The 26,861-nt window shown below is 39.8% G+C and overlaps 2 protein-coding genes across 4 annotated transcripts in view; one reads left to right on the top strand and one right to left on the bottom strand.

Moving 5' to 3' along the window:
* NEB (nebulin) overlaps nucleotides 1-20,549 on the top strand; it is a 219,258-nt gene extending 198,709 nt beyond the window's left edge. Inside the window, exons 127-141 of the mRNA XM_056536625.1 lie at nucleotides 547-660; nucleotides 771-875; nucleotides 1,179-1,283; nucleotides 2,269-2,373; nucleotides 2,891-2,983; nucleotides 4,579-4,671; nucleotides 7,400-7,492; nucleotides 11,470-11,562; nucleotides 13,838-13,945; nucleotides 15,252-15,432; nucleotides 16,232-16,324; nucleotides 17,880-18,026; nucleotides 18,117-18,152; nucleotides 18,299-18,405; nucleotides 19,862-20,549. Coding sequence (XP_056392600.1) covers nucleotides 547-660; nucleotides 771-875; nucleotides 1,179-1,283; nucleotides 2,269-2,373; nucleotides 2,891-2,983; nucleotides 4,579-4,671; nucleotides 7,400-7,492; nucleotides 11,470-11,562; nucleotides 13,838-13,945; nucleotides 15,252-15,432; nucleotides 16,232-16,324; nucleotides 17,880-18,026; nucleotides 18,117-18,152; nucleotides 18,299-18,405; nucleotides 19,862-20,035 — 1,647 coding nt within the window. The 3' untranslated portion in view covers nucleotides 20,036-20,549. The remainder of the gene's footprint in view (nucleotides 1-546; nucleotides 661-770; nucleotides 876-1,178; nucleotides 1,284-2,268; nucleotides 2,374-2,890; nucleotides 2,984-4,578; nucleotides 4,672-7,399; nucleotides 7,493-11,469; nucleotides 11,563-13,837; nucleotides 13,946-15,251; nucleotides 15,433-16,231; nucleotides 16,325-17,879; nucleotides 18,027-18,116; nucleotides 18,153-18,298; nucleotides 18,406-19,861) is intronic.
* Nucleotides 20,550-24,985: 4,436 nt separating this feature from the next.
* The window catches only part of RIF1 (replication timing regulatory factor 1), a 57,623-nt gene continuing 55,747 nt past the window's right edge, over nucleotides 24,986-26,861 (bottom strand). For all 3 annotated transcript variants that reach the window (XM_056534426.1, XM_056534428.1, XM_056534427.1), the window contains exon 36: nucleotides 24,986-26,019. In XM_056534426.1, the coding sequence (XP_056390401.1) occupies nucleotides 25,790-26,019 (230 nt within the window). In that variant the 3' untranslated portion in view covers nucleotides 24,986-25,789. The remainder of the gene's footprint in view (nucleotides 26,020-26,861) is intronic.

Below are 26,861 nucleotides of genomic sequence, written 5' to 3'. Positions count from 1 at the left end.
ATTAGTGCAGTAATACATACTTAGGTATCAAAAACCTAGGGAGTAGCGCAACACCACCGCAGCGTTTCGGGATCAACCTTTGTCGAGGGGTGACTCCAATTGTTTCCGTTTTTGATATAATTTAGAATAAATAACAAACTACATCCTTCAAAGGAGTCAGAAAGACAGTTTGACACATTCAAAACACATAGGCCATTATTCTAAATAAACATCTACATTTAATTTTTCTATCTTGTCCGGTATCTGTCTATACCTCCTGGTGCCGCCGGTAAGCACCATTATAGCATTTGTTTTTAGCAGTAGGGGATCCCTTATCTCCACTAAAATATGCAATGGATATAATGGAAATGTTTGTCACAGGAAATCTAGAGACGTCTTCTCAAAGAGTTGATCTTTTGGAAGGTTTCGTTGTACATATAATGGAATTGACCTATATAAAACTATTGTCTTGTCCAAACTAATGGTAAACTAATATAATGGGACTTTGAGCTACTATTTTTCTTTGAACTTGAAGAATACCTGCTAGCATTTTATTTCACAAAACAGAAAGAATATAAGAAGACGCTAGAATTGGAGATCAAAGGAAAGGGTCTTACCACTTTGGCCACGGAAACTCCAGACTTCATGAGAGCGAAGAATGCAACGGATATTGCCAGCCAGGTAGGCCATTGTTTGGGCAAACCACATTTTATATATAGTATAAGGTTAGATCGGGCTTTGTTTGACTGTTGTGAAACAAGTCATACTAACTTTTTTATGTTCCTTTCTAGGTGAAATACAAACATTCTGCTGAAATGGAAAAGGCCAATTACACAAGTGTTGTGGACACACCAGAAATTATCCATGCTCAACAAGTCAAGAATCTTTCTAGCCAGGTGATCAAATGGTTAATGCTTCATTGGGGATTCTTTTGGAGGCTTGAGTAAAAGTGATACTTGTTGTCCTTTAGATTGAGTAGGGTCGGGATGTTGGAGAGGTAACCAGTTTTGGTGGGGACTACACAGATTTCTCTACTCCTCAAGAACCATTGAACATACTATGATACATTTGCTTTATCTTATAATTAATAATTTTTTGTTAAATATAAAACGCATCCAAATTTCAAAAAAAAAAAAAAAATATATATATATATATTTTTTTTTAAATATACTTATTTGCTTATTCTTTAAAACCAACAGAAAAAATACAAGGAGGAAGCAGAAAGAACTATGTCTTATTATGTGCCTGTACTAGATACCCCAGAGTTGCTGAGAGTCCGTGAAAACCAGAAGAACTTCAGTACTGTAAGTTTACCAATGCTAGTCTATTTACTTCAATTATGTCATTCACCAAAAACAATAGAAAGAGGAACTCAGCATCTCACAGGACATATGCTGACAATAAAACAATCCCAAAACCTCATTAGTTTGGAAAAAGACCAAGAGATAGGTAAGATAGTCATAGAATGGACACAACCACATGGTCTGTTTGAGATTTTCAATATTTTCAGTAAAACATGACAACTTTTTTTTAACATGAGTTACTTAATGGGGTTGTCTGATTTAAAGAACCCATTGTCAAAGATGTGCAGCTGCTATGGAGGCCCATGGAGAAGGGCGAGCCCCCAACTAAGGTTTGTTGGATCCAAGTACTCATGAGCTGGTAGATACAGAAACTTACTGGCAAATAAGCTTTAAGCTCCTTATACCCTTAATATGGATATGCAGTGGTGGGAATCTGTATATCATGTCCTATTTGGAACCTTACTCTATGTATAACTCTGCACATTTTATATGGGCAGAGTCCTAACAAGGAAATGTCTTTGGAAAATCTAATATATCCATGCATCACATGGGCAGCCCATGAATTCCTATAGATACCATGTAATCTCTTCTTTAATTTCATTGGATATCCTACAGAATTGATAGACTGATTGGTTGCTTTAGTCAACACCATTGTTTTCCATAATTTATTAAACAAAAATTTTAATATTTAAAGAAAATCACTCAGAATGTGGTAAATGTGGTGATAAATGTCAACTCCTCATCTCCAGCCTTGTGCTCTTTTATGTTCTTTCCTTATTGTCCGGACTGTTATCTATACTGGTGTTGCCTTTATTGGTGTTGCCTATATTGCATTACATTGATGTGTTATGCAATGACAATATTTTGTTAAATCATCTGTAAAGTCTGTATCTCTGTCCCGATTTTGATCTTGATCATCATGAATTAGCAGATTCACTGATATATCTTCTCGAGCTTTAATATGATGTCTACTCTTTTCTTATAGCTACAGTACCAAGGTGATCATATACAAAGTAAAGGAAAAATCACAGTGGTTAAAGACACGCCAGAAATTCTGCGTGTTAAAGAGAATCAAAAGAATTTCAGCTCGGTATTTTATTTTAAGATTCCTTTGCAAAAAGCTCTAACACAAATAATCCCATAATATTGTACAAATAAAACTGAGACGAATATTCTAACATAGTCCTACATAGAGCAAGCTAACAAGATAACGGCCACTCATCCCATCAGCTCCTGCTTTCTGTATCCGTAGAGTCCTTCCTTCCAATGGACTAGATAGTATATTACTATTTTTGGGGTCTGATCAAAATTGTCTTTTGTCCAACTTGTATGTTTTTGAATGTGTCGATTTTGTCATCTGTTGTTTCGTCTTAGTAAATTATCCGTTATATGTATTATATGTATCTGTTACGTGTCACATTTAAGAAATAAAAATTGCAAAAAGAAATTTCCAGAATGCAGCTTTTCCCTTTAAATAAACTTGCTAAATGAACCAATTAAATAAAAAATTTAAAAAATTTAAAAACTACAAAGACATGTACAAGCCATGATTCCAAAAATAGGTTTTGTGGTGTTGTTAACCTGTCATCTTGATTCCGACTATTAAGATTCAGTATAAAGAAGAAATTGGAACAGGAATATCTGTTGGCCACACCCCAGAGATGGACAGAATTAAGAAAACACAGGATGCCATTAGCACGGTACCAAAATATTCAATTCACAAGTAAACCATTCTAGCTGATTTGCCATAATCATAAAAAATTATTCTAACAAGTGCAAGAGTTTACACTGGATTCTTTAAACTTTTTCTAAACTACTAAAAGGGGTACTCCACTGCTCAGCGTTTGGAACAAACTGTTTTGAACGTTGGAGCCGGCGACAGGAGCTTGTGATGTCATAGCCCCGCCCCCTCATGACATCACGCCCGCCACCTCAATGCAAGTCTATGGGAGGGGGCGTGGCAGTCGCCACGCCCCCTCCCATAGACTTGCATTGAGGGGGTGAGGCGGGAAGGGCGTGATGTCATGAGGGGGCAGAGCTATGATCTCACGAGCTCCCTGCGCCGGCTCCAACGTTCAAAACAGTTTGTTCCAAACGCTGAGCAGTGGAGTACCCCTTTAATCTTTGCATAATTCTAAAAACTAAAAATCTTATTAATAATTTTTAAAAAAAGCTATAACGACAAATAACATTACCATAACTCTATTATTTATGTATAACATTATAACTGCATTATAACAATATATAACATTATTATAAAAATATTATAATGATAAATAACATTACCATAACTGCATTATAATTAACATTATCATTATACATATATATATGTATATATATATATAACATTATATATGTATTATAACCAAATATAACAGTACAGATCAGATATATATATATATATAATTATATATATAAAAAAATAATATATATATATATATATATATATAACATTATCATACCTATATTATAACGATATATAACAGTACCATAACACTATTATACATAGCATCATCATATAAATATATTATTAATGATATTTAACAGTACCATAACAGTAAATAACATTATCATAACTATATTAAAATGATCTGTAACAATACGGTAATAGTATATAACATTAGCATAACTATATTATAATGATATATAACAATACATAACAATATTATAATAACCCTATATAACATTACTGCTTAAAATAAAATAACTAATCAATACGTTATTAGAAATAAGTAGTATTATTATGTAATGATATTATTACACAACCTACATTATAAGCTGAAGTATGATTTGTAAGATACAATAATTATTTTTGCATTAAGGCTATGGTCACACATTGTTAAAAAAAATTAGCAAAATACGTCCGTTAAATTGGAATAATATACGTCTATCAAATAGGAATAAAATATGTCCTTAAAATAGAAGTAAAATAGGTCCAAAATTTTTATCTAATTATATGCTCGATAATTTTATTTTATTCCTAGTTTACAGATTTATTTCATTCCAATTTTACGTATGTATATTATTCCTATTTTACAGAAGTATTTTATTCCTATTTTACAGATAGGATTTGCAGTTCGTTTTATTATGTGTGAACATTGCCGAATAGTTAACCTTGATTTCTGTAGAACAATTTTAACTTAAAAGCAAGATCTCAAGAATGATAATCTAGTGGGTGTAAATCTGTCCATCTGTAGGACATCTGTGTATGATCATACATGCAGCCATGTATGGAACTGTCCAATGTGCTAAATGTCCATGGTTTTTTTGTTTCTCCATTATGTGTAATTTATAGATTAAATACAAGGAAAGTATTGGGACAGGAACGGCGATCTCTGACCTGCCAGAAGTGAAGCGAGTAAAGGAGACACAGAAGAACATCAGCTCGGTAGTGGCTGATCATGTTTTTCTTCCTCATTGTGTTTGACCTCATCTTTCCTCTCCTGTACTAAATGCTCCTTCACCTCCCACCTAATGTCACATCACTCAAACGCCTCCGTATTAATCCATTACACCTTAGAAACCTCTGACCCTGTGTTCACAACCGAAATGAACAAAAGTATTATAATCACCGTCTTGACTTTTAACAGTATATTAATGGCATAACTAACTAGTCGGCCTGTTTCTATTTCTTACTCTATTCTATTGCCTTGTTTTAAGGTATTCTAACTATACTATCTGTATTTTATAGCTGATAATCAATACTATACTATAAATATGTTATTATAGCACTAAATGATCATTTACAGAATATATATGGATACAATCACAAAGACAGATAATTGGGTGTGTTCACACAGCGGAAAAATTGCTAACTTCATTTATTTTATTTGCTGATTTTTGGGGAAAGTCCGATTGCGGCCAAAAATGCTAGTGGAAAATAACATTTGTGTGATGTGTGAACAAACCCTCAGATAGATAAAAAGATCAATGATAGATAGATATGAGATAGATAGATGGATATGAGATAGATGGATATGAGATAGATAGATATGAGATAGATAGATATGAGATAGATAGATAGATATGAGATAGATAGATATGATGACACCAAAAAGAGAACCATACCACAGAGTACACAGCAAAGTAATAGAATATACAAAATCAACTTTATTAATACAATTTAGTAATAAAAAATTTCAAATATTAAAATTGGAAAAAAGAATGAATAGGCACTGGTGAACATACAAAGATGTAGGGAAATGGTAGGACACAAATACATCAAAATATGCAAATATCAGGAGTAAATGCCACAATAGCTGGTAGGATACAAGGGTGCTGCCAACCAAAACTATGCAATAAAGGGTGCCAAACCATACCTACACAGGTGTAGGTATGGTTTGGCACCCTTTATTGCATAGTTTTGGTTGGCAGCACCCTTGTATCCTACCAGCTATTGTGGCATTTACTCCTGATATTTGCATATTTTGATGTATTTGTGTCCTACCATTTCCCTACATCTTTGTATGTTCACCAGTGCCTATTCATTCTTTTTTCCAATTTTAATATTTGAAATTTTTTATTACTAAATTGTATTAATAAAGTTGATTTTGTATATTCTATTACTTTGCTGTGTACTCTGTGGTATGGTTCTCTTTTTGGTGTCATAATTACAATTACATACCTTCACCTACTATATATGTAGGGTTATATTTACCTTTGGTGACATAGATAGATATGAGATAGATAGGAGATAGATAGATAGATAGATAGATAGATAGATATGAGATAGATAGATAGATATGAGATAGACAGATAGGAGATAGACAGATAGGAGATAGATAGATATGAGATAGATAGATATGAGATAGATAGATAGATACGAGATAGATAGATAGATAGATACGAGATAGATAGATAGATATGAGATAGATAGATATGAGATAGATAGATAGATAGATATGAGAGATAGATAGATAGATATGAGATAGATAGATAGTATATAGCTAGATAGTTCACTTACTGTAATATGCTGTTTGTTTCCTGTATTCAATTTAAAAAAAATGTTGACAACATTTACAGATTTTAGATGGGCAGGTGGACACATAGATCTAGTACATTGTTTCTTAAAGGTGCCTTTGACATGGCTTAATTTTTGTGTAAGCGGGGCCGATAGATCATTTGTGCTGCCCATTACATGTGCACATTACATGTATACACAGAGATGTGTAGCCGATAAACAATGCCTTTCCCAGTGACCAGCTGACTAACAGGCATTTAGACCGATCATCAGTAAGTAATCACCCTGTGTAAAAGGCCCTTAAATCAACTAACTGGAGAGCCTACCGACTGGATTCCTGAAAAGCCATGTCATGAATTAGTTATAAATTAGCACATTTCCTCTGACCCCCACAGTCTTAATCTAGAATTTTGAGGTTGGGAAATTGAAGTCAACCTTTATGTACACAAATACATCCATTCAAGTTGTCACCCATTAGGACATCCCATGCTTACTGCACAGTTCTCATAAGATTATGGAAATATTTGTTATTGTCCGAATTCATAAAAGTGATGTAAGTCAGTAAACAATTTATATAAAATTTTAATTAAATATTCTTAAAATAATTTTTTATTAAAGGTACCATTAAGTTATACTTTATTGTGGGAGTGGCCCTAGTCACTGACTGAGTCAAAGAGGGCCAGCCCATGAGGGGATAGAAACATGTGAGGAGGGCTTGGTTCCACAAGAATTAAAATACTTTTTTTCTCAAATATTTTTGAGATTGTCTATGAAAACCTAGACATATTGTCCATACAATCAAGCAGATTAAGGCTTTCATCTTCTAAGAAATGAATTCTGGAATCCGATTAATCTCTATGCCCATTTGCTTCATCCTACGTTTTCACTAGGTTTTATAGATATAGATATTTAGGCTTTAGAGGATCAGAAAAAAAAAAACATTATTCGTGATATCTACACTAAATCAATAACTTTCCCCTAATAACAGATATGAAAAATATAATAAAAACAACTTATAAATTGTATTACAAATTGTTTTTACAATATAAAAAAAAAAACTTTTATGAAATCGGCTTATTGGTAGAATTTTTGTTGAATTCAGTGAATGTTGAATTTCCTTATCGGTGCTATCTTGGACGCTTTTTTGTGTCTCTAGGTTATGTACAAGGAAAGCTTGGGGCTTGGAACCTCCACCCCTGTGACTCCTGAGATGGAGCGTGTCAAACGCAACCAGGAAAACATTAGCATGGTACTATCCTATATTGGAGTGGGTTTAATCCCCCTCCCCCTAACAAAAAGTTTCTAAACCAATGACATCATAACCAAAACTGGACATTTATTTTTGAGTGTCTTTACTGACATTGAATTTCGAATGTCTGTTAACATCAACACTCAAATGTTAAAATAATTTTATTAACTTTTTAAAAATGAAAAACAGTATTTAAATAATTTTAACTTTTTCTTACAATACAGATATGTTGTTACCCTACTAAATAATTGCCAAATATCAACCCCAACTGACTTTCAACTAGTCAATAACCATTCACAATTCTAGAAAAAAAAATATTAAACATTTTTGCTTTACAATATCTAATATTTTTGGGGTACCATCTTGTACCCTCAGGTTATGTACAAAGAAAACTTGGGAATAGCAACCCCAGTCCCTGTGACTCCTGAGATGGAGCGAGTAAAACGCAATCAAGAAAATATAAGCTCGGTATTTATGAACTCGAAAAGATCCTTTTAACATGATCTAAAAAATCCCTGGAACGTAACACCCTCAAAGACCACCCTTGTCATTAATCTACATCACAAATCTGCCTCTCTAAATTTGTGTTCGCCTACCTACCATTTTACACACGTTATTTGTCTTCTAATATATTTCACCTATGATCCCTGACTAGAACTTCCTTCCTCTTCTTCATGTTGCCTATTCCCATTCATTCTGTACTATAATAACTGATTACAGTGTTGTGTCCTATATGATTCTCCAGTAAAACTCAATATATATGCCCCAGGACATAACAGCCTTCCTTTATAGCTGTGTGTTGTGCGGTTCCTCTTTTATTCTCATTTAGTCAGCTGGGTGTTACCGTTGGGGGCGTGTCCCTACTCTCTCTGCTTGGATTGGATAGTCTCAGACAGTGTAGAGACACCCCCCCATCTGGTAACACCCTGTTGGCTCTTTAGTCATATATTTCAAGTTAGAATAACACAAGATCAACACAACACACAGTTATAAGGAGAGATGTTCCAGAATTGTTATTTCATGGGGAATACATAGATTTACAAAAACATACAGGCCAGGAGAGGCTACAGATCCTGACTATACAGTTTATTGCATACATCAACCTTATTGGAGTATATTATAAAGTCTTCTTCAGTAGAACCAATCTGGGCGTTGTACCTGTAACATGCTGAATAATATATGTTAATAAGGCTGATTATATCTTGGAGAATCAATGGAGGACAGAATTTTGTTTTTCTATCATGTCTAATGCTACTTTATAACCTGTAGGTTTTATACAAAGAGAACTTGGGGCAAGGAACCCCAACAGCTGTCACTCCCGAGATGGAGAGGGTCAGACGCAACCAAGAAAACATTAGCATGGTATCAACTGGACATTACGCTACAATTCAAATGCTTTCCCGAAGCATCCTAGATTTAGATTCCCATGATACCCAAAGTAACAAAACTTCACCCATAACTTATCGTGCTACAATAATCAATGATTCTGTGAACGTGCAAAATGATTATAATGAAATTGTTTACAAAAAAAATAAAAAATTTAAAAGTCCTAACATTACCCATTGTATCTAACACATTGACACCAGGTTACGTCATGGTTAAAATATTCTTGTTCCAAAATATACTTGGTCCCTTAAAAAGGAACCTGTCTTCACCTTTATGAAGCCTGGTTCCCTGGTGCCTTCTGCCTGACCTGCCGGCCTTAATTGATAGATCTCTCCCTAAACCGTAACAGGAGAAGATCTATCACTCAAGGCTGGTGGGACAGGGTGAAGCTGTCTGCGGCATGGAATAAAGGGGTACTCCGCCCCTAGACATCTTATCCCCTATCCAAAGGACCCCTGTGATCTTTGCTGCGGCACCCCAGACATCCGGTGCACGGAGCGACCTTCGCTACGTGCCGGATGACTGTCAATGTGGGGCGGAGGCTTGTGACGTCACGCTCACGCCCCGCTTGTGACATCACTGCCACATCGCCTCAATGCAAGTCTGTGGGAGGGAGCGTGACTTTTATTGAGGGGGAGTGACCGTGACGTCACAAGCAGGGCACGGCTGTGATGTCACAAGCCTCTGGCGCTGCACCCGATGGGTGCAAAAGATCGCAGGGGTCCCGGCAAGTCCCCAGCGGTGGGACCCCTGCGATCTTTTGGCTAGGGGATAAGTTGTCTAGGGGCGGCATACCCCTTTAATGACAGATACCCGAACACTGTCAAATAGCTGTTAGGGCAAGGAGACACATGGCACCTTTTTATTTATCAGTCTGGGCTTCCAGAAAAATGCTCTTATTCTCTGGTGCAAAGAGGCGTTCTTATCCCCTGACATGCCTAGGGATCGAACACTTCCTTTCTCCCATCCCTATTCCTGCTTGATTGACAGTCAGCTGGAATTTTGTTCATGCACTGTGCATACAAACTGTACACACGTGTGAGATATGAAAACAGGGCTCGGCTTCCAGCTGACTATTAATCAGGCAGGGACAGGAATGGTAGCGAAAGTGAGGAGGCTTTCCAGCCCTCAGTACTTCAGAGGCTTGGGAACATATTTTTGACTCTGTACACCAAAGAATAAAAGCATTTTTCTATGTTATTGAAGCACAGACATATGTCTCCTTGTCCTAACAGCTATAGAACAGTGCCAGCAATTTGGATTGTGAAATACAGCTGACAGATTTCCTTTAAAGGGGTACTCCCGTGCCCCAGCCTTCTTAACATCCGGTTCAGAAGGCTCGGAGCAGGGGGCAGTGGTCGCGATGTCACGGCCATGCCCCCTCGTGACATCAAGCCCCCTACATTGATGTCTATGGGAGGGGACGTGACATGCGTCCCGCCCCCTCCCATAGACATCAATGGAGGGGGTGTGGCATGACGGCACCAAGGGGCGTGGTCGTGACAACGCAGCCACTGCTCCAAGCCTTCTGAACCGGAGGTTCAGAAGGCTGGGGCATGGGAGTACCCCTTTAAGGTTGGATACATACATTCCATAGTAGTAATGATGTAGAGTAGCGTTAATACATACGGTTTCCACGCATTAGAATAAACATCTCGCATAAATATGCCATCAACATGTAGACCTATCCTAATGCATACTACACCACATTCTAGATAATTTTTTTTCCCATATCTCAAAGAACTGAAAGATGTCTGGAGTAAATAGAATAGTGTAATATATACCCACTCTAAACCAGCAGAGGCTTCTTGGATCTAATGTGAATCCTATTTTAAGATCAGCAGAACATGAGAATTAATACATTTTATGTAGATTACCTGAATGTAAGCTGTACAATGGCTTTATTCTCTTTAAAGGCACAACTGAAAGCTTCTGGGTGCCAATAAAAACTGTAAAATTCCCCCCCCCCTCCCCCACTCCCACTTCCATGTGCATTTGCAATACTAGTGTCACCTTATAAGCAAAAGCATAATGTCCAGCGCGAATATCAAGGAACTGGATGTTTATTCCAATGAAAGCCAAAAAGACAAGGAGAACATGACAAGGTGACGCGTTTCGGTCCTAAGACTGGACCTTAGTCATACCTTAGTGTCACCTTATGTTGTAAAGGAGCCTTTGGGCTCCCTCAGGCATCAGGGCCCAGGTGCGACTGTACCTCTGCCCCTGTCATTATACAAAAGTTTTGACATGTCCCTGCTACATGGTAATGCTTTTGTATATTCACAGGGACACTTTAAGATGCCATGGACTACCTATGGACAAATAAAGGTGTCACAGAATATAGATCTACATATTAGGCGACTGTAGAATGGTACTCAAAGTTGCCAACTGGGACCCATTGAGAATTTTTTGGTATATGATTTTAACAGCTTCCAACTAATATGCCTGAAAGTGCTTTCAGCATACCCGAATTCTTTTCTTACACCTTCTTCTCTGTGCAGTGTCACCCGGACTTACACATATACGCTGCATACTTCGCCTTCTGTATATTTCTAGTAATATTTCTGTAAATGCTTTTTTACACGCTGTAGGTGGCATACAAGGAAAGTATGGGAAAATCTACACCAACGACTGTCACTCCAGAGATGGAGAGGGTTAAACGCAACCAGGAAAATATTAGCTCGGTATTTCTGTATAAGAGACCTTTATTCCTATAATACTATAACACTGATAATAGTTCCATCTGTGCAGTGTTCTACTCAACAATGACAATACTAGAACGTGATCCCCAGTTCCCCATTTCTGACAGTAAATACTAAATGATAACAGTCCATAAGAGGAGTTTCTCCAATAATATATTTATGGCATTATAAGAGGCATTAACCAGGTGACCCCTAAGAATATCTGTGTGATACCCAAGCTAAAATGACTACATGTTGCTAATAGATAAAAAAAAGAAAATAATGACTACCAAATTAATATTATAGTTTCTATTAAAAGGAACCAGTCATGTTAAAAATGCTATATAATCTGCAGACATTATGTTATAGAGAAGGAGGAGCTGAGCAGATGATATATAAAATACAGTATAATTTGCAGGTATTATGTTATAGAGCAGGAGGAGTGGAGCAGATGATATATAAAATACAGTACAATCTGAAGATATGTTATAGAGCAGGAGGAGCTGAGCAGATGATATATACAATACAATCTGCAGGTATCAGGTTATAGAGGAGGAGGAGCTGAGCAGATGATATATACAATACAGGATAATCTGCAGGTATCATGTTATAGCGCAGGGGGATCTGAGCAGATTATATATACAATACAGTACACTCTGCAGCTATCATGTTATAGAGCAGGAGGAGCTGAGCAGATGATATATACAATACAGTACAATCTGCAGGTATCATGTTATAGAGCAGGATGAGCTGAGCAGATGATATATAAAATACAGTACAATCTGCAGGTATCAGGTTATAGAGCAGGAAGAGCTGACCAGATGATGTATACAATACAGTACAATCTGCAGACATTATGTTATAGAGCAGGAGGAGCTGAGCAGATGATATATAAAATACAGTACAATCTGCAGATATGTTATAGAGCAGGAGGAGCTGACCAGATGATATATACAATACAATCTGCAGGTATCAGGTTATAGAGGAGGAGGAGCTGAGCAGATGATATATACAATACAGTACAATCTGCAGGTATCATGTTATAGAGCAGGAGGAGCTGAGCAGATGATATATACAATACAGTACAATCTGCAGGTCTCGTGCTATAGAGCAGGAGGAGCTGAGAAGATTAATAGATACATTTGTGGGAAAAAGTATGGCCATGGGGACATTGCTCAGCACACAGGAGGCCAATGGCTCTCTGGGCATGCTGGGAATTGTACATTTAAAACAGCTGGAGGCACACTGGTTAGGAAACATTCGACTAGAGCATAGCATCTTATTTTACTGGGGATCATTAGAAAAGGGGAGATAATGAGTTGTGTTGTTAATCAAATGCAGAAAAAGCACAGTGCTAGGACTTTTAGTCCTAATGTGGGTGCTCAGCTCCCAGAAACCTGACCCAGGTTCCAAAAAAGGCTCATCCAATATATAATGAGGATGGAAAGCATCCCTCCAAAGGCTTCAGTGAAGAAACAAACCCATCAAGTGGATACAGCAATGTATCAATCCCTTACTGAGCGATTGAAACATTGCTGTATGACACTTGATAGGTGAACACATTTGTTTCTTCCCTTATGTCCCCCAGCAGCAGCACGACACTGGGCTGCTGTTGGACTATGGGATAACACATTAGTATTCCAAATATTAGCATGGAAATATTAGTTGGTGGGGTAATCTTCTGTAATGAACAATAGCTAGCAAACCACTTATTAGTGTTGAGCATGAATATTCAAAACGCGAATATCGGCACTTCGCGATTTCGCAAATATTTAGAATATAGTGATATATATTCGTAATGATGAATATTCGTGGTTTTTTTTTTAATGCAAATTTATACGAATATTTATGCTAATATCGGCACTTCCAGACTGGACACTGATCCCTCCCTTCTTTTAGGTGAAAGATATCATTGCGCATGTGCACTATGCGAATTTCATTACGAATTTTTGCATGGAAAAAAAAAAAAAAAAGAGAACGAACATATGCGAATTTCGCGGACGAATATTTGTCCATATATTCGTGAAATATCGCAAATTCGAATATGGCCTCTGCCGCTCATCACTACTTTTTAAATTTCCTGGTTTAGTCCAAACTTATTTTTTATTTATTTATTTTTGAAGATCAGGTAAGAAACTAATTTTCAGTCTCTCACACCCGAAAAGGCTCAAACTACTCACCGACTGCTTTTAGTTTTCTACTACTTACTACATGTAATAACCTTCCCGTCAACTGACAGCCCCAGCGATGCACTGACTGTACGTTTCTTCACCTTCAGGTTCTCTACTCCGACAGCTTCCGCAAACAGATACAAGGTAGAGCTGCTTACGTGATGGACACTCCTGAAATGAGACGCGTCAAGGAAACCCAGCGACACATTTCAGCGGTAACTTATTATAAACCATGTCGATGTATGATTGCAAGATCCCAGCTCGTCCTCACTGTTGGTGGGGGTCTGAACGTCCAGACCCCAACCGATCTAAACTTTTGACATATTTCTATGACATGTCTAACATTTATTGAAGTGATAGTAACACTTTAAAAGAGACCTGTGGCCAACCCCAAAAAGATTAGATTTTACTATCATTAAATAGCATAGAGTGTCCTGATCGCACAACCTTTTACAGATTCTTGATACGCCCTTCAGTTCCTGAAATATGAAGGTTTATAGTTTATCTGACAATTCAGGGAATCAGTCAGATGGGCGGGAACTTAATTTGAATATCAGGTGATGGGTGGGATTATACAGTCAGGGGGTGTGAATGGGCACCCTAAGCTATTTGGGTTGGCCACAGGTCCTCTTTAAAGTGTAATTGAGATTAATAGCTAATAAATAGCTTAGGGTGCCCTGATCACACACTTTCTTACAGTTTCTTGATTCTTTCTTTCATTCCTGACATATGAGGGCTTATACAATTTAAGGAATCAGTCAGATGGGCGTCAACTTAATTTTAATAATGTTAGTGACTCTCAGGTGATGGGCGGGATTATATAGTCAGGGGGTGTAAAGGTTGTATACTGAAGGGTGTGTCTGCCTAATACACCCCCCCCCCCCCGACTTATCAACTGCTATCATTAAAGGGGTACTCCACCCCTAGACATCTTATCACCTAAGCAAAGGATAGGGGATAAGAAGTCTGATTGCGGGTTCACCGCTGGGGAACTCCGCAATCTCCCTGCTGAACCCGGCGTTTGTTTAGAGATTTGGGTGCAGCGCTGGAGACTCATGACATCACGGCCACCCCCCTCAATGTGATGTCACACAGCCACGCACCCTCAATGGCCGTCACGCCTTGCATTGAGGGGGCATGACCGTGATGTCACGAGCCTCCGCCTCGCATCGCCAGTCATGCGGCATGCTCTGTGCACCGGATGTCTGGGGTGTAGCAGCTGAGATCGCGGGGGACTCCAGCGATTAGACATCTTATCCCCTGTCCTTTGGATAGGGCATAAGATGTCTAGGGGCGGAGTACTCCATGAAGTATCACTTGCCCTCATTCACCTACACCCATGTAATGTAAAAGTCCTGTTGAGTCTTCTGTAGTGGGAACTGTTCTTTGCACCAGTCCTTTAGTCTTTGGTCATACAAGGGAATCAAACCTGGTAACCACTTCTGTGATATATCATATAATCCATTTGTCTTATGTGGGTAAAAATGTAAACCCTTTTCTCCAATTCCTACATATGTTTAGGTGAAATATCACGAGGACTTTGAGAAGCAGAAGGGAAGCTTCACCCCTGTGGTCACTGACCCAATAACAGAGAGAGTGAAGAAGAACACCATTGACTTCAGTGACATTAACTACCGTGGAATTCAGAGGAAGGTCGTGGAGATTGAACGAAAGAGGAGTGAGCAGGATCAGGATATCACAGGTACTATAGGAATTATAGGGTCCTTCTGTGGCCCTTTGGGACGAACAATTGATCAAAATAAGGAAACTGCACTTAAAGGGGTATTCCAGGAAAAAACTTGAGATATATATATATATATATCTCAACTGGCTCCAGAAAGTTAAACAGATTTGTAAACTACATATATTAAAAAATCTTAATCCTTCCAATAATTATCAGCTGCTGAAGTTGAGTTGTTGTTTTTCTGTCTGGCAACAGTGCTCTCTGCTGACATCTCTGCTTGTCTCGGGAACTGCACAGAGTAGAAAAGGTTTGCTATGGGGATTTGCTTCCACTCTGGACAGTTCCCGAGAAGGGTGTCATCAGAGAGCACTTGGACATAAAAGAACAACTCAACTTCAGCAGCTCAGAAGTACTGAAAGGATTAAGATTTTTTTAATAGACGTAATTTACAAATCTGTTAACTTTCTGGAGCCGATTAAGAGATTTGAGATAGAGATAATAGAGATGATAGATTTTTCCTGGATAACCCCTTTAAGCTGCCCATACATATTACACGACTGTCAGCTGAGCCTGTTACCTGTGGGATTGGCCAACTATCTTGTATACGGAGACTTCCCAAATCTTACCCAATGGGAGATGTTAGTGGAGAGAAGGGTAATACTGTTGGAGATGAGCTGGAGTTTGGCAGTGAATTACTTCCCTATCCCCATTTAGAATGTATATATGCTTGAGTAGGCCACTGAAGAAAATCTTGGAGGTTATTTGGCCCCAAGATAGCCGTTCATCTAAGATTTAATGCTCTTTATATTTCTCGTAGATCTCAGAGTCTGGCGTACAAATCCTGGATCTGTCTTTGACTATGACCCAGCAGAAGACAATATCCAATCAAGAAGTCTCCACATGCTTTCTGGTGCGTTGTCTGACACTTTAATATTCTTATTTCTACAAATATTTATGGTGAATATATTGTAACATCAAGGACAGACACGTGGCTGCTATAGTACCGTTAGGGAGGAAGGGGGGTGTAGTCCTGGTTGGTCCCATGTCTTTTGCTACGGGGTGGGCAGAACCTGTGCAGCACTCCACTCTTATGGGTCTATTCACACGGAGGAATTCCGCCTCAAATTAAAGCCCATAGACTTCTGTGGGATTCCGCACTCCCATTCACACTTCTGAATTTCCGCTTGCGGAAATTCAGAAGTGTGAATGGGAGTGCGGAATCCCTTAGAAGTCTATGGGCTTTCATTTGAGGCAGAATTCCGCCGTGTGAATAGACCCTTATGGGTCTGGGGAATAGTTTCATGAGTCATGGAAAGAATAGGTCAAAGCAAATAACCAAATACAAGTCAAGTCTTTCTGGGATGGCAAAAGCCAACATGTTGAGACGTATTAACCAGAAACAAAAAAAGGAATCCAAATTGACACCTACAATTATGAATGGCCATATTCAGCTACATGGTGTCTATCATGATCCTTCACTAAAGGTGTAAAACTCATATCACAGTATATCACAACCAGAAGAAAAAAATAATTTGCACACTACCGCTTCAATAAAATATAACTTTTATTATAGTCATTACACATATAAACCAACTGGATACAACAAGTGAGGGCCTCCGAGCTTAGACCGAGCAACCATACAGGGAACAATACACACCACAGATACTTGGGAGCACTACTAGTCTCAATAATGACTATTAACCATGTCTCATCTATGTAAGTGGGGAACCTTTCCTACGCCTCTTCAGGATGGAGTGCAAACTGCTACAAACCTCAGATAAAGGTGCAGGATATCCTATTGGAATAAGGTGCCTAACTGGACATAAGTCCTAGTCTTAAAGTGCATGGTGCTGTAAACATAGTCTGTAAGTAAGATCTAAAGTGCCAATATCTTACACATTTGTGTATTGCTCCACCGTCCCCAACACCGTTTCGTAACCTTTCTCAAGCAACAGCCCCATCGAGAAAGGTTACGAAACGGTGTTGGGGACGGTGGAGCAATACACAAATGTGTAAGATATTGGCACTTTAGATCTTACTTACAGACTATGTTTACAGCACCATGCACTTTAAGACTAGGACTTCTGTCCAGTTAGGCACCTTATTCCAATAGGATATCCTGCACCTTTATCTGAGGTTTGTAGCAGTTTGCACTCCATCCTGAAGAGGCGTAGGAAAGGTTCCCCACTTACATAGATGAGACATGGTTAATAGTCATTATTGAGACTAGTAGTGCTCCCAAGTATCTGTGGTGTGTATTGTTCCCTGTATGGTTGCTCGGTCTAAGCTCGGAGGCCCTAACTTGTTGTATCCAGTTGGTTTATATTTTATATGTGTAATGACTATAATAAAGGTTATATTTTATTGAAGCGGTAGGGTGCCAACTCTTTTTTCTTCTGGTTGTGGTACGTTGAGACGTATGTTCATCATTGCCTCCTGTCACTAACACTTATTTGAATTTGCAGTTCAAGCCCGCCGAAGCCGCGAACACTCCCGTTCCGCTAGTGCCTTGAGCTTGAGTGCAGGAGATGAGAAATCCGAACCCTCTGATGGTGTCGACCACCACCAATCCTTCTATAGCAATGGAGGTCTCTATACATCTGCCGTAACAGGTACGTAGAGCTTTAAATATGAGAGGTGACACCATACTTGTAGTGCCCTACATGAGTACTTATCATGTCATTGTTCCATAATACCTATAGGCCACAAAGAAAGTTCACATATACTGTTTTATCAAGGTAAGTAGGGGCTTTACAGGAGCTTCACGAGGAGCCACGCAAGCTCAATAGTGTCTGGCAATACATAACCGCTTGTAGCCGCACTTACAGATTACGCATAATGCCCAGCGTTTCCGTGTTCTCATGAACTTCATGTTCTATTGTAGGTTACAAGCAAACCAAAACTACCGAGCTTCCCCAACAGAGGTCTTCTTCTGTGGCCACCCAGCTAACCACAGCCTCATCTGTACCATCGCACCCATCCACCACCGGAGTAAGTGTCTCAATGTGTCTTTTTACAAATGGCTACAATAATGTTCCTTCAGGAATGATTATGGGTAGTAAGAGGTCAGAATTTTTGCAAATCTAACTTTACATGTTGACAAAAAAAAGGTCCAGTAACAAGGAAAACAACAAACTATAGGCCCCCCCCCCCCCCCCCATACATATTAGAGAAAATTCAGCCAAACTCGCTGATTTCCAAGGGACCAGACATTGTTCTGATGTGTAGGGGGAAATCCTGGATTTTATTGCCCAATCTCCTTAAAGGGGGCTCCTTAATCAAATGGTACCAGAAAGTTAAACAGATTTGTAAATCATTTCTATTACTTAATCCTTCCAGTACTGAGCTGCTGTTTGCTCAAGAGGAAGTTCTTTTATTTTTGAATTTCCTTTCTGTCTGACCATAGTGCTCTCTGCTGACACCTCTGTCCTTGTCAGGAACTGTCCAGAGCAGGATAGGTTTGCTATGGGGATTTTCTCCTACTCTGAAGAGTTTCTAAAATAGACAGAGGTGTCAGCAGAGAGCACTGTGGTCAGACAAAAAGGAAATTCATAAAGAAAATTTCCTGTGGAGCATACAGAAGCTTAAGTCCTAGAAGGATTAAGATTTTTTTAATAGAAGTAATTTACAAATCTGTTTAACTTTGACTTAAAAAAAAAAAATGTTTTCCAGTGAAGTACCCCTTTAATGACAACACATGCATGTGGGCTTTAAGAAAAATGGCAGAGCTTCTCATGGGACAGTACGTCTGGAAAGTGGGTGAACAAATATAAATAGGTTTTTGCTCACTTTTTCTTGTTGGGCGATAGGCACAACACCCATCTCAGCATATATGGTGCAGCCCCCCTGGGAGTCAGACAAGTTAGTTTCCAAGCCTACATGAAGTACAGTCATGGGAATCAGGAAAAGAGTTCCGGGATTCATCGGTGCAGATGAATCCCGGTACTCTCTTTTCCCGGTTCCCATGACTAATGACAACACATGCAATTGTATGGAAGGATTGGGAGAAATAGCTGTTGGGCATCTCTAATTAAACAATTCTTGCTTCTTGTATCAGAAAGCAGTGCATTGTGGGAGCTCAGATGACTTTTACACAATTAGGGCCAAGTAGCTCGGTCACATCTGGTGGGGCGCAGCTATACCTCCGGCTGTTTCAAAATCTTGAAAGTGGCAAAAGGCTACCAATTGGGATTCCTCAACTTAACTAAAAATCAGTGTAAAGAATATACATAGCATCAAAGAGCTCTCATTCTGAGATTTAGTGCACTAGTAATATGGAGTCAGATGGTCGTAATGCAAACCCTATAGGGGTGTAAGATTGGTTCAGTAGAATCTTAGGACAACGGACCCGTAAGAGACATCAAAACGCACCAGCCTGAATGAGAACTAGGTCATATTGTGGTGAGGTTGGGTGCGGCCAATAACCACCTCCTCTTCCTTTTTCCAGAAAAGCTTTAGGGCCATGTATGACTACAGGGCGGCAGATGACGACGAAGTGTCCTTCAAGGATGGCGATACTATACTTAATGTCCAGACCATAGACGAAGGCTGGATGTACGGGACAGTGCAAAGAACGGGCAAGACCGGCATGCTTCCTGCTAACTACGTGGAAGGCATTTAATGGCCCTGCTGAAGGCCTGCTCCGGTCATCACCGATACCAACCATCTCGACAACGTCTACCAAAAGAGCAGCCACCATTTCATTTTTGTCATCCTGCCTTATATCTGAAATAAAACAATTTTAAACTATTAACATCTTATGCGGCATTTTCCTAACACTTGACTTGTACTTTAGAATATTATTCTAGATTTTTTTTTAAGTTAATGTAACATCAGCTGACTAGTTTCAGAATTACATAGACTGTCACCGTTTACCGATTCATTCGGTGCTCACAGACTTGGACTGTACCATCTGCATTTTTACCTGCTATTGTTATGTTCAGTGTTTCTTACTGTACACAGATGTAGCATACTTGGCGGAAAAAAATTCCACCATTTTACATTGAAATCGCCCTGGAATATAAGAAAAGACGAGCCCCTCCCCCTCCTCTGCTTGTGAACGCTGCATGCATACCTTTATGTTCTAGGGTCAACAAATTGTGCTCCCTGTACATTAGAGAACAATAAAGCTGGGGTTTCTGCAGTATGTATCATGTATGTCTAAGTATGTGCGTCATTTGCCTTATTTTTTAAAATTATATTTTTATACCCCGAATATGCCCAATGCTCCTGCAGCTGGTCCAAAAATAGGTCTCTTGGGCAATTGACCATTTAAATTAACAGAACCTGTGCCGGTCTACGCACAGAGACGCCAACATGTCCTTTTTAGGGTACGTTCAGACGTATTTTACTCTGCAGATCCTGCACTGAAGAACCTCTATGTGCCTGCTCGGAACGGCAATACGCCGCTACGTGCAGACACACTGAAGTGATGTGCAAGTCGCCGCGCATGCAAGATGTACTCGCACACATCTTGGCCACCACCCCTGCTCTATGAGCTAGGCCGAGAACTGCTGCGATGTGCGAGTATACTGCGCATGTGTGTGGTGACTCGCACATCAGTGTGTCTTCTTATAGCGGCATACTGCTGCCCGAGCAGGCATAGGTAAAGGCAGCATAGAGCTCCTTCAGCAGCGGATCCGCTGCGAAATACGCAAGGAAAATCCGCTCGTCTGAACGTACCCTTAAGATTAAGAGACACAAACTGTGATGTGAACCCAGCCTTAGTATTACAAAAAGGTAAAAAGTTAAAGGGGTACTCCGGTGGAAAAAAAAATGTTAATCAACTGGTGCCAGAAAGTTAAAAAGATTTGTAAAATTACTTTAAATCTTTACTTTTTTTCAGTACTTTTTAGCAGCTGTATGCTACAGAGCAAATTCTTTTCTTTTTTAAAATCTCCTTTTTGTCTTCTCCACAGTGCTCTCTGCTGACACCTCTGTCCGTATCAGGAACTGTCCAGAGCAGCAGAGGTTTGCAATGGGGATTTTCTTCTGCTCTGGACAGTTCCTGATACAGGCATCAGGTGTCAGCAGAGAGCACTGTGGACAAGGCAAAGAAAATCAAGAAAAGAATTTCCTCTGCATTAGCTGACAGCTGCTAAAAAGTACTGGAAGGGTAAAGATTTTTTTAACAGAAGTCATTTACAAATCTGTTCAACATTCTGGCAAAAAAAAAAAAAAAAGTTTTCCACCAGAGTACCCCTTTAATTATGGCCTTGATAGAAAGATCAGTACACACAGGACACAGCAGCTTGTATATGGGGTTGTGGTGCTCATCCTGACCCCTGCCCACACTCAGAGTCTACAGAGGGCACAGGAACACGGGGCAATGGAAGAAGGTGGCCTGGATTAACATATTATGTTGATGACTGGGGGCAGAGTGATGCTCTGGGGAATGTTTTGCTGGAAACCTCCGGCATCGTGTAGACCAGTGTATCCCAACCAGGGTGCCTCCAGCTGTTGCAAAACTAGACGTTACTGTGACACCAATGATGTATTTGGGTTTTTTGCTGCTGAAGGCCTGACTAAGCTCATGCACCCCCATAATCTAAATTTGCCTGCCCCTTTTTATCAGGAGCACAACTTTTTCTATGTAAGACCCACCCACTTACCCTCTAACAACCCACCCCCCCTTTCTTTTGGACCCACCTTCAGGGGTTTCAGGCTAGTCCTGATGTGCTACAGAGCCAGTTACACAGCTGCCTTATGAATAGAGGGCAGCACCTCTCCGGGAAGGGGGAGGGCTTGATATATAGAACTTAAAAAAGGGTACTCAGCTGGAAAACTTTTTTTTTTTTTTAATCAACTAGTACCAGAAAGTTACAGATTGGTAAATTACTTCTATTAAAAAAATCTTAATCCTTCCAGTACTTAGTTGCTGTATGATCCACAGTGCTCTCTGCTGACATCTGTCCATTTTAGGAACTGTCCATAGCAGGAGAGGTTGTCTATGGAGATTTTCTCCCACTCTGAACTTCATACAGCAGCTGATAAGTACTGGAAGGATTAAGATTTTTTTTATAGAAGTAATTTATCTGTGACTTTCTGGCACCAGTTGATTTAAAAAAAATAAAAAATGTGTGTGTAAAGTACTTCCATATTGTGGCATGTGCTTACATGGTCTCTCTCACCCCCCGGCTTGTTTTTGGCACCATTCACTAATCCCTGATGCACCGTCCTCTGCCCAATGCTCCATTTTCTCTGTTAAAAGAACAAAAATAAATTTCCCAGCATTCCTCACTGCCCAGACCATTAGAAAGGGGGCATGGCTTGCAGTTATGATGCAAGAAGAGGCGTGGCTTGACTGTATAATGCCAGAAAGGGGCGTGGCTTACAAGGCAGGGATGCAGTTAGGGAGGGAAGGGGGGGTATGGCAGGTTTTTCTTCAATTTCTGCCTGGCACAGCGTATTCCAACAAGGAAAACTGCTTAGTAAAACGGTAATACGTGTATATTCTAATACAGTTGTTCCGGCCACAAGGGGCAAAATATGATTTCTTGCTATCCGGAGTACCCCTTTAAGTGAATGGTCAGAAACGCCTTGATGCTGAGCAGGCAGGGATGAATACTTCATGCGTTAGGCAGCTCTTCTACATTCAGAGGGGTTTGCCTTAAAGGAGAACTGTAGTGCAATATAACTTATCCCCTTCCTCCCCTCCGTTGCACCGATATCGGCATCCCAAACCAATGCTGCTCGGGTCCCTGCTTGTGAGGCTCTGAACATCACTGCAGTAAGTGTATTGCCGGCCGCAGCGATGTCCCACCTCGGCCGGTAATAGGCTAAGCGCACTGTCATGTAAGAAGATCGGGCCCCGCCTTCTCCCTGCTGCCCGGGCTCCTTACATGACAGTGCGCCCAGCCTATAACCAGCCGAGGCGGGATATCGCTGCGGCCAGTGATACGCTGACTGGAGCGTGACGTTCTGAGCCTAAGAAGCAGACAGAGCAGCACCAGAGGAACGGGACGCCGATATCGGCATAACAGGGGGGGGGACGTAGGAAGAGGAGTTAAAAATTATATATTTTTTTGCAGCCCGGGCACCAGGGAAGTTTCCCGCTGCATTTCTTGTTTAAATAGTACAAGTACCCCCCCCCCCCCCCCCCCCCAAGGTACACAGATCAAAGCATGCACACCCTAGACTAGTGGTCTCCAAACTGTGGCATTCCAGCTATTGCAAAACTACAACTCCCAGAATACCCGGGCATGCTGGAAGTTGTTGTTTTGCAACAGCTGGAGGTCCGCAAGCATGAAGAAATTCCATGGACAGCAATGGAATTCAGCTGCACCGAAATTAGCGTAGTGGAGTTTCAAAGCAGAATTTGGCTTGGAAAATATCCTTAGTATGAACCCAGCCTTACAGGTCAAGTCCCCAGCACTTTATGACTAGATTCCAATAATTTCCATAAAAGAAAAAAAAAAAAAAAAAACATTGCTGTAAACATGAAAAAGTACTTTAATAGTTCAATAATTTTTACACTGAAATTCTAAAAAAAGAAGGGAACATATGTGGCAAATGCCATTAAGAAGCCTGGAGGAACCAACTTAAATTATATGTACAATGTGGATTACCATCAAAACCAGAGGATTGGTCTGCAGCCAACACTATATACAGAATATACAAAATCACAGGAAGTCTAGAAAGACTACAGAGCAGGAAGGAGCCGACCGATCGCCAAAGCGTCCGGACCGGGGGGGTTGGTGAGAAGAAAAAGGGGCACGAAAAAAAAAATGGTGTTTACATTGTGATACAAAATGCATAAAGGGAAACAAAATGTCAGCATAACAGAGCTCCCTGCTAAAAGAGGCGCTAAACGTTAAGGTCACACGTATGTGATGATGCAGATGCCCCGGCAGCAGTCATGAGTGAGCTCCCTGCTGCGGCCAGATAATCCGCCGCTACGAGCAGACACACAGAGCTACCCGGCCGCAGCAGTGAGCTCCCTCCTGTGACTGCCGTAGGCGCCTCCGCAGCGGATGCTCTAGGTGTGACCCACCCCTAAAGGGTAAGTGCATTTTTTTTTTTATTGCTCTGGTGTATCCAAAATTTTAAAAAAATATAGATTTAGTTTTGCTAAGTCAAATCTAATAACAAATACATCAATCCCAACAGAAAAGTTGCAGAAGTTGACATGTGACTTAGGTATCTCCAAGTGTATCCAAACTACGCTCCCCTATTCCGTGAAGCTGCAGCACCCGATATCACACACGCCCTGTCACTCTGTAACAGTGTTTCCCAACCAGGGCGCCCCCAGCTGTTGCAAAACTACAACTCCCAGCATGCCCGGACAGCCAACGGCTGTCCGGGCATACTGGGAGTTGTAGTTTTGCAACAGCTGGGGGCACCCTGGTTGGGAAACATTGCCGTAACACATTTAGTTATGACTAAACTCGGGTGTTTTTAATCTGGGACTGGATTTAGGAGAAGAAAAAAGAAAAAAAAAAAAGCACAAAAAAAAATATTAAAACTAAAAAAAAAAAAAAAAAAAAATCCCCAAAAAGAAAATATCAAAAACAAAACAAAATAAACTAAAAAAAAACACAATAAAAAAATGCACAAAAATATAAAAAAAAAAAAAAAAAAAAAAAAATGAAAAACACAACATCAAAATCATAGGGAGGAGGGGCAGTAGACTTTTAGGAAACGTGGCTGCTTTCATAAAAAACAGCACCATGCCTTATATGTTGCATTGCAGCAAATGGGGCCGAGCTGCAACAATGCACATATATACCCATAGACAGGTATGGCGCCGGTTTTGGAAGAAAGCCGCCATCATTTTCTAATCCTGAAGACAAGATGGCCTAAAATATTTTTTTTTTTTTTTTATCATCAAAACTGATAAAGTCCCAGCAAAAATATTGTAAATATTAAAGTTTTGTACAAAAAGATTTACGGGTATTTCTTTAAAAAACACTGTTCAAGTATTGAAATATTTCGTCTCACGTCTATTGTGGAAGCAGCCATTTTTTTGTTTTTTTTTGGGGCCCAAGCATATACTATCAAGCCGAAGCAATATAGACAGACCCTTTGTTAAAAAGAGAAAAACCTGGTAAAGTACTATGTCAGTGGTCTCCAAATGGGGACCTCCAGCTGCGGCAAAATTACAACTCCCAACATGCAGGGAGTTTTTTTTTCTCTTCTTTTTTTGCTACAGCTGGAGGTCCACCGTTTAAAGACCACTGCACTATGTATATAGCAGCAATAAATCTAAACAGGGTGAAGGGACTGCACATGATGGGTTCTTAAAAAGAATGATCTAGTTAGTCTCAAAAAGTCTTTAGAAAAAAAAAAAAAAACATTGGAATAAAAATGTCCCGTAAGACGGGGAAAAAAAAAAAAAAAAAAAAAAAAAGATTCCAAGCCAAAAAGAAGCGGAGACTTAAACGGAACCATCATGAGGGGGAGACCTCCACCGGGACTGGAGATGTCGGAGGACACAGTTTGAGATCATTCCAAGTTTTTCCTGTATCTCGAAAAGTTGGCTTCCCGAATGTTTCCCGAGCTCCTCCGGAGTGACCAGCAGGGAGAGAGCATTGACCTGGGTCAAAATAGAGTCTGGAGGGGCCGACGCTTCTATAGAGGACGCCGTGGCCGATGCCTCCGGTAAATCTAGGAATATGAAAAGCACAAGAGGGTTATCGGCCATACAGGCACTTTTAGGGTAAGTAACACATTAAATGGAACCGAGCACTAGATTTCACCATTTATAATGTGCGGCAATGAGTTATATATAGTAAAATCTTCATCCTCACTAGAGATGAGCGAACTTACAGTAAATTCGATTCGTCACGAACTTCTCGGCTCGGCAGTTGATGACTTATCCTGCGTAAATTAGTTCAGCTTTCCAGTGCTCCGGTGGGCTGGAAAAGGTGGATACAATCCTAGGAGACTCTTTCCTAGGACTGTATCCACCTTTTCCAGCCCACCGGAGCACCTGAAAGCTGAACTAATTTATTCAGGATAAGTCATCAACTGCCGAGCCGAGAAGTTTGTGACAAATCGAATTTACTGTAAGTTCGCTCATCTCTAATCCTCACCTTTCCCAGGAGACTTTCCTGCCGGCAGGGATGGTGAGTATATGCAGTTACCAAGTCTACCCCGCCACTCCTGTAAGTAGTCAACTGGGCGGGGAGCTACAGGTGAAACTCGAAGAATTAGAATATTGTGTAAAAGTCCATTATATTTCATTAAAGGGGTATTAAAGGATTTTTTTTATTTGACTATGCTACAGGGGCTGTAAAGTTAGTGTGGTTCATAATATAGTGTCTGTACCTGTGTGTGACGGTTTTCTCACAATTCTTCTGTGATTTTCACCACAATATTTTTTTTTTCTTAACAGCATACAAGAAAAATACCAGTTCACAAAGCTAGCCACAGTGTTATGGTGATCTCACAACATAGCCATTTAGCCCCAAGACAAGTGCAGATCCTTCCTAAGCATGTCCATTACT

This window comes from Hyla sarda, chromosome 8 (assembly GCF_029499605.1).
Source record: "Hyla sarda isolate aHylSar1 chromosome 8, aHylSar1.hap1, whole genome shotgun sequence".
NCBI lineage: Eukaryota > Metazoa > Chordata > Amphibia > Anura > Hylidae > Hyla > Hyla sarda.
Note: the sequence above shows the minus strand (reverse complement) of the source record. Positions and strands in the feature narration are given on the sequence as shown.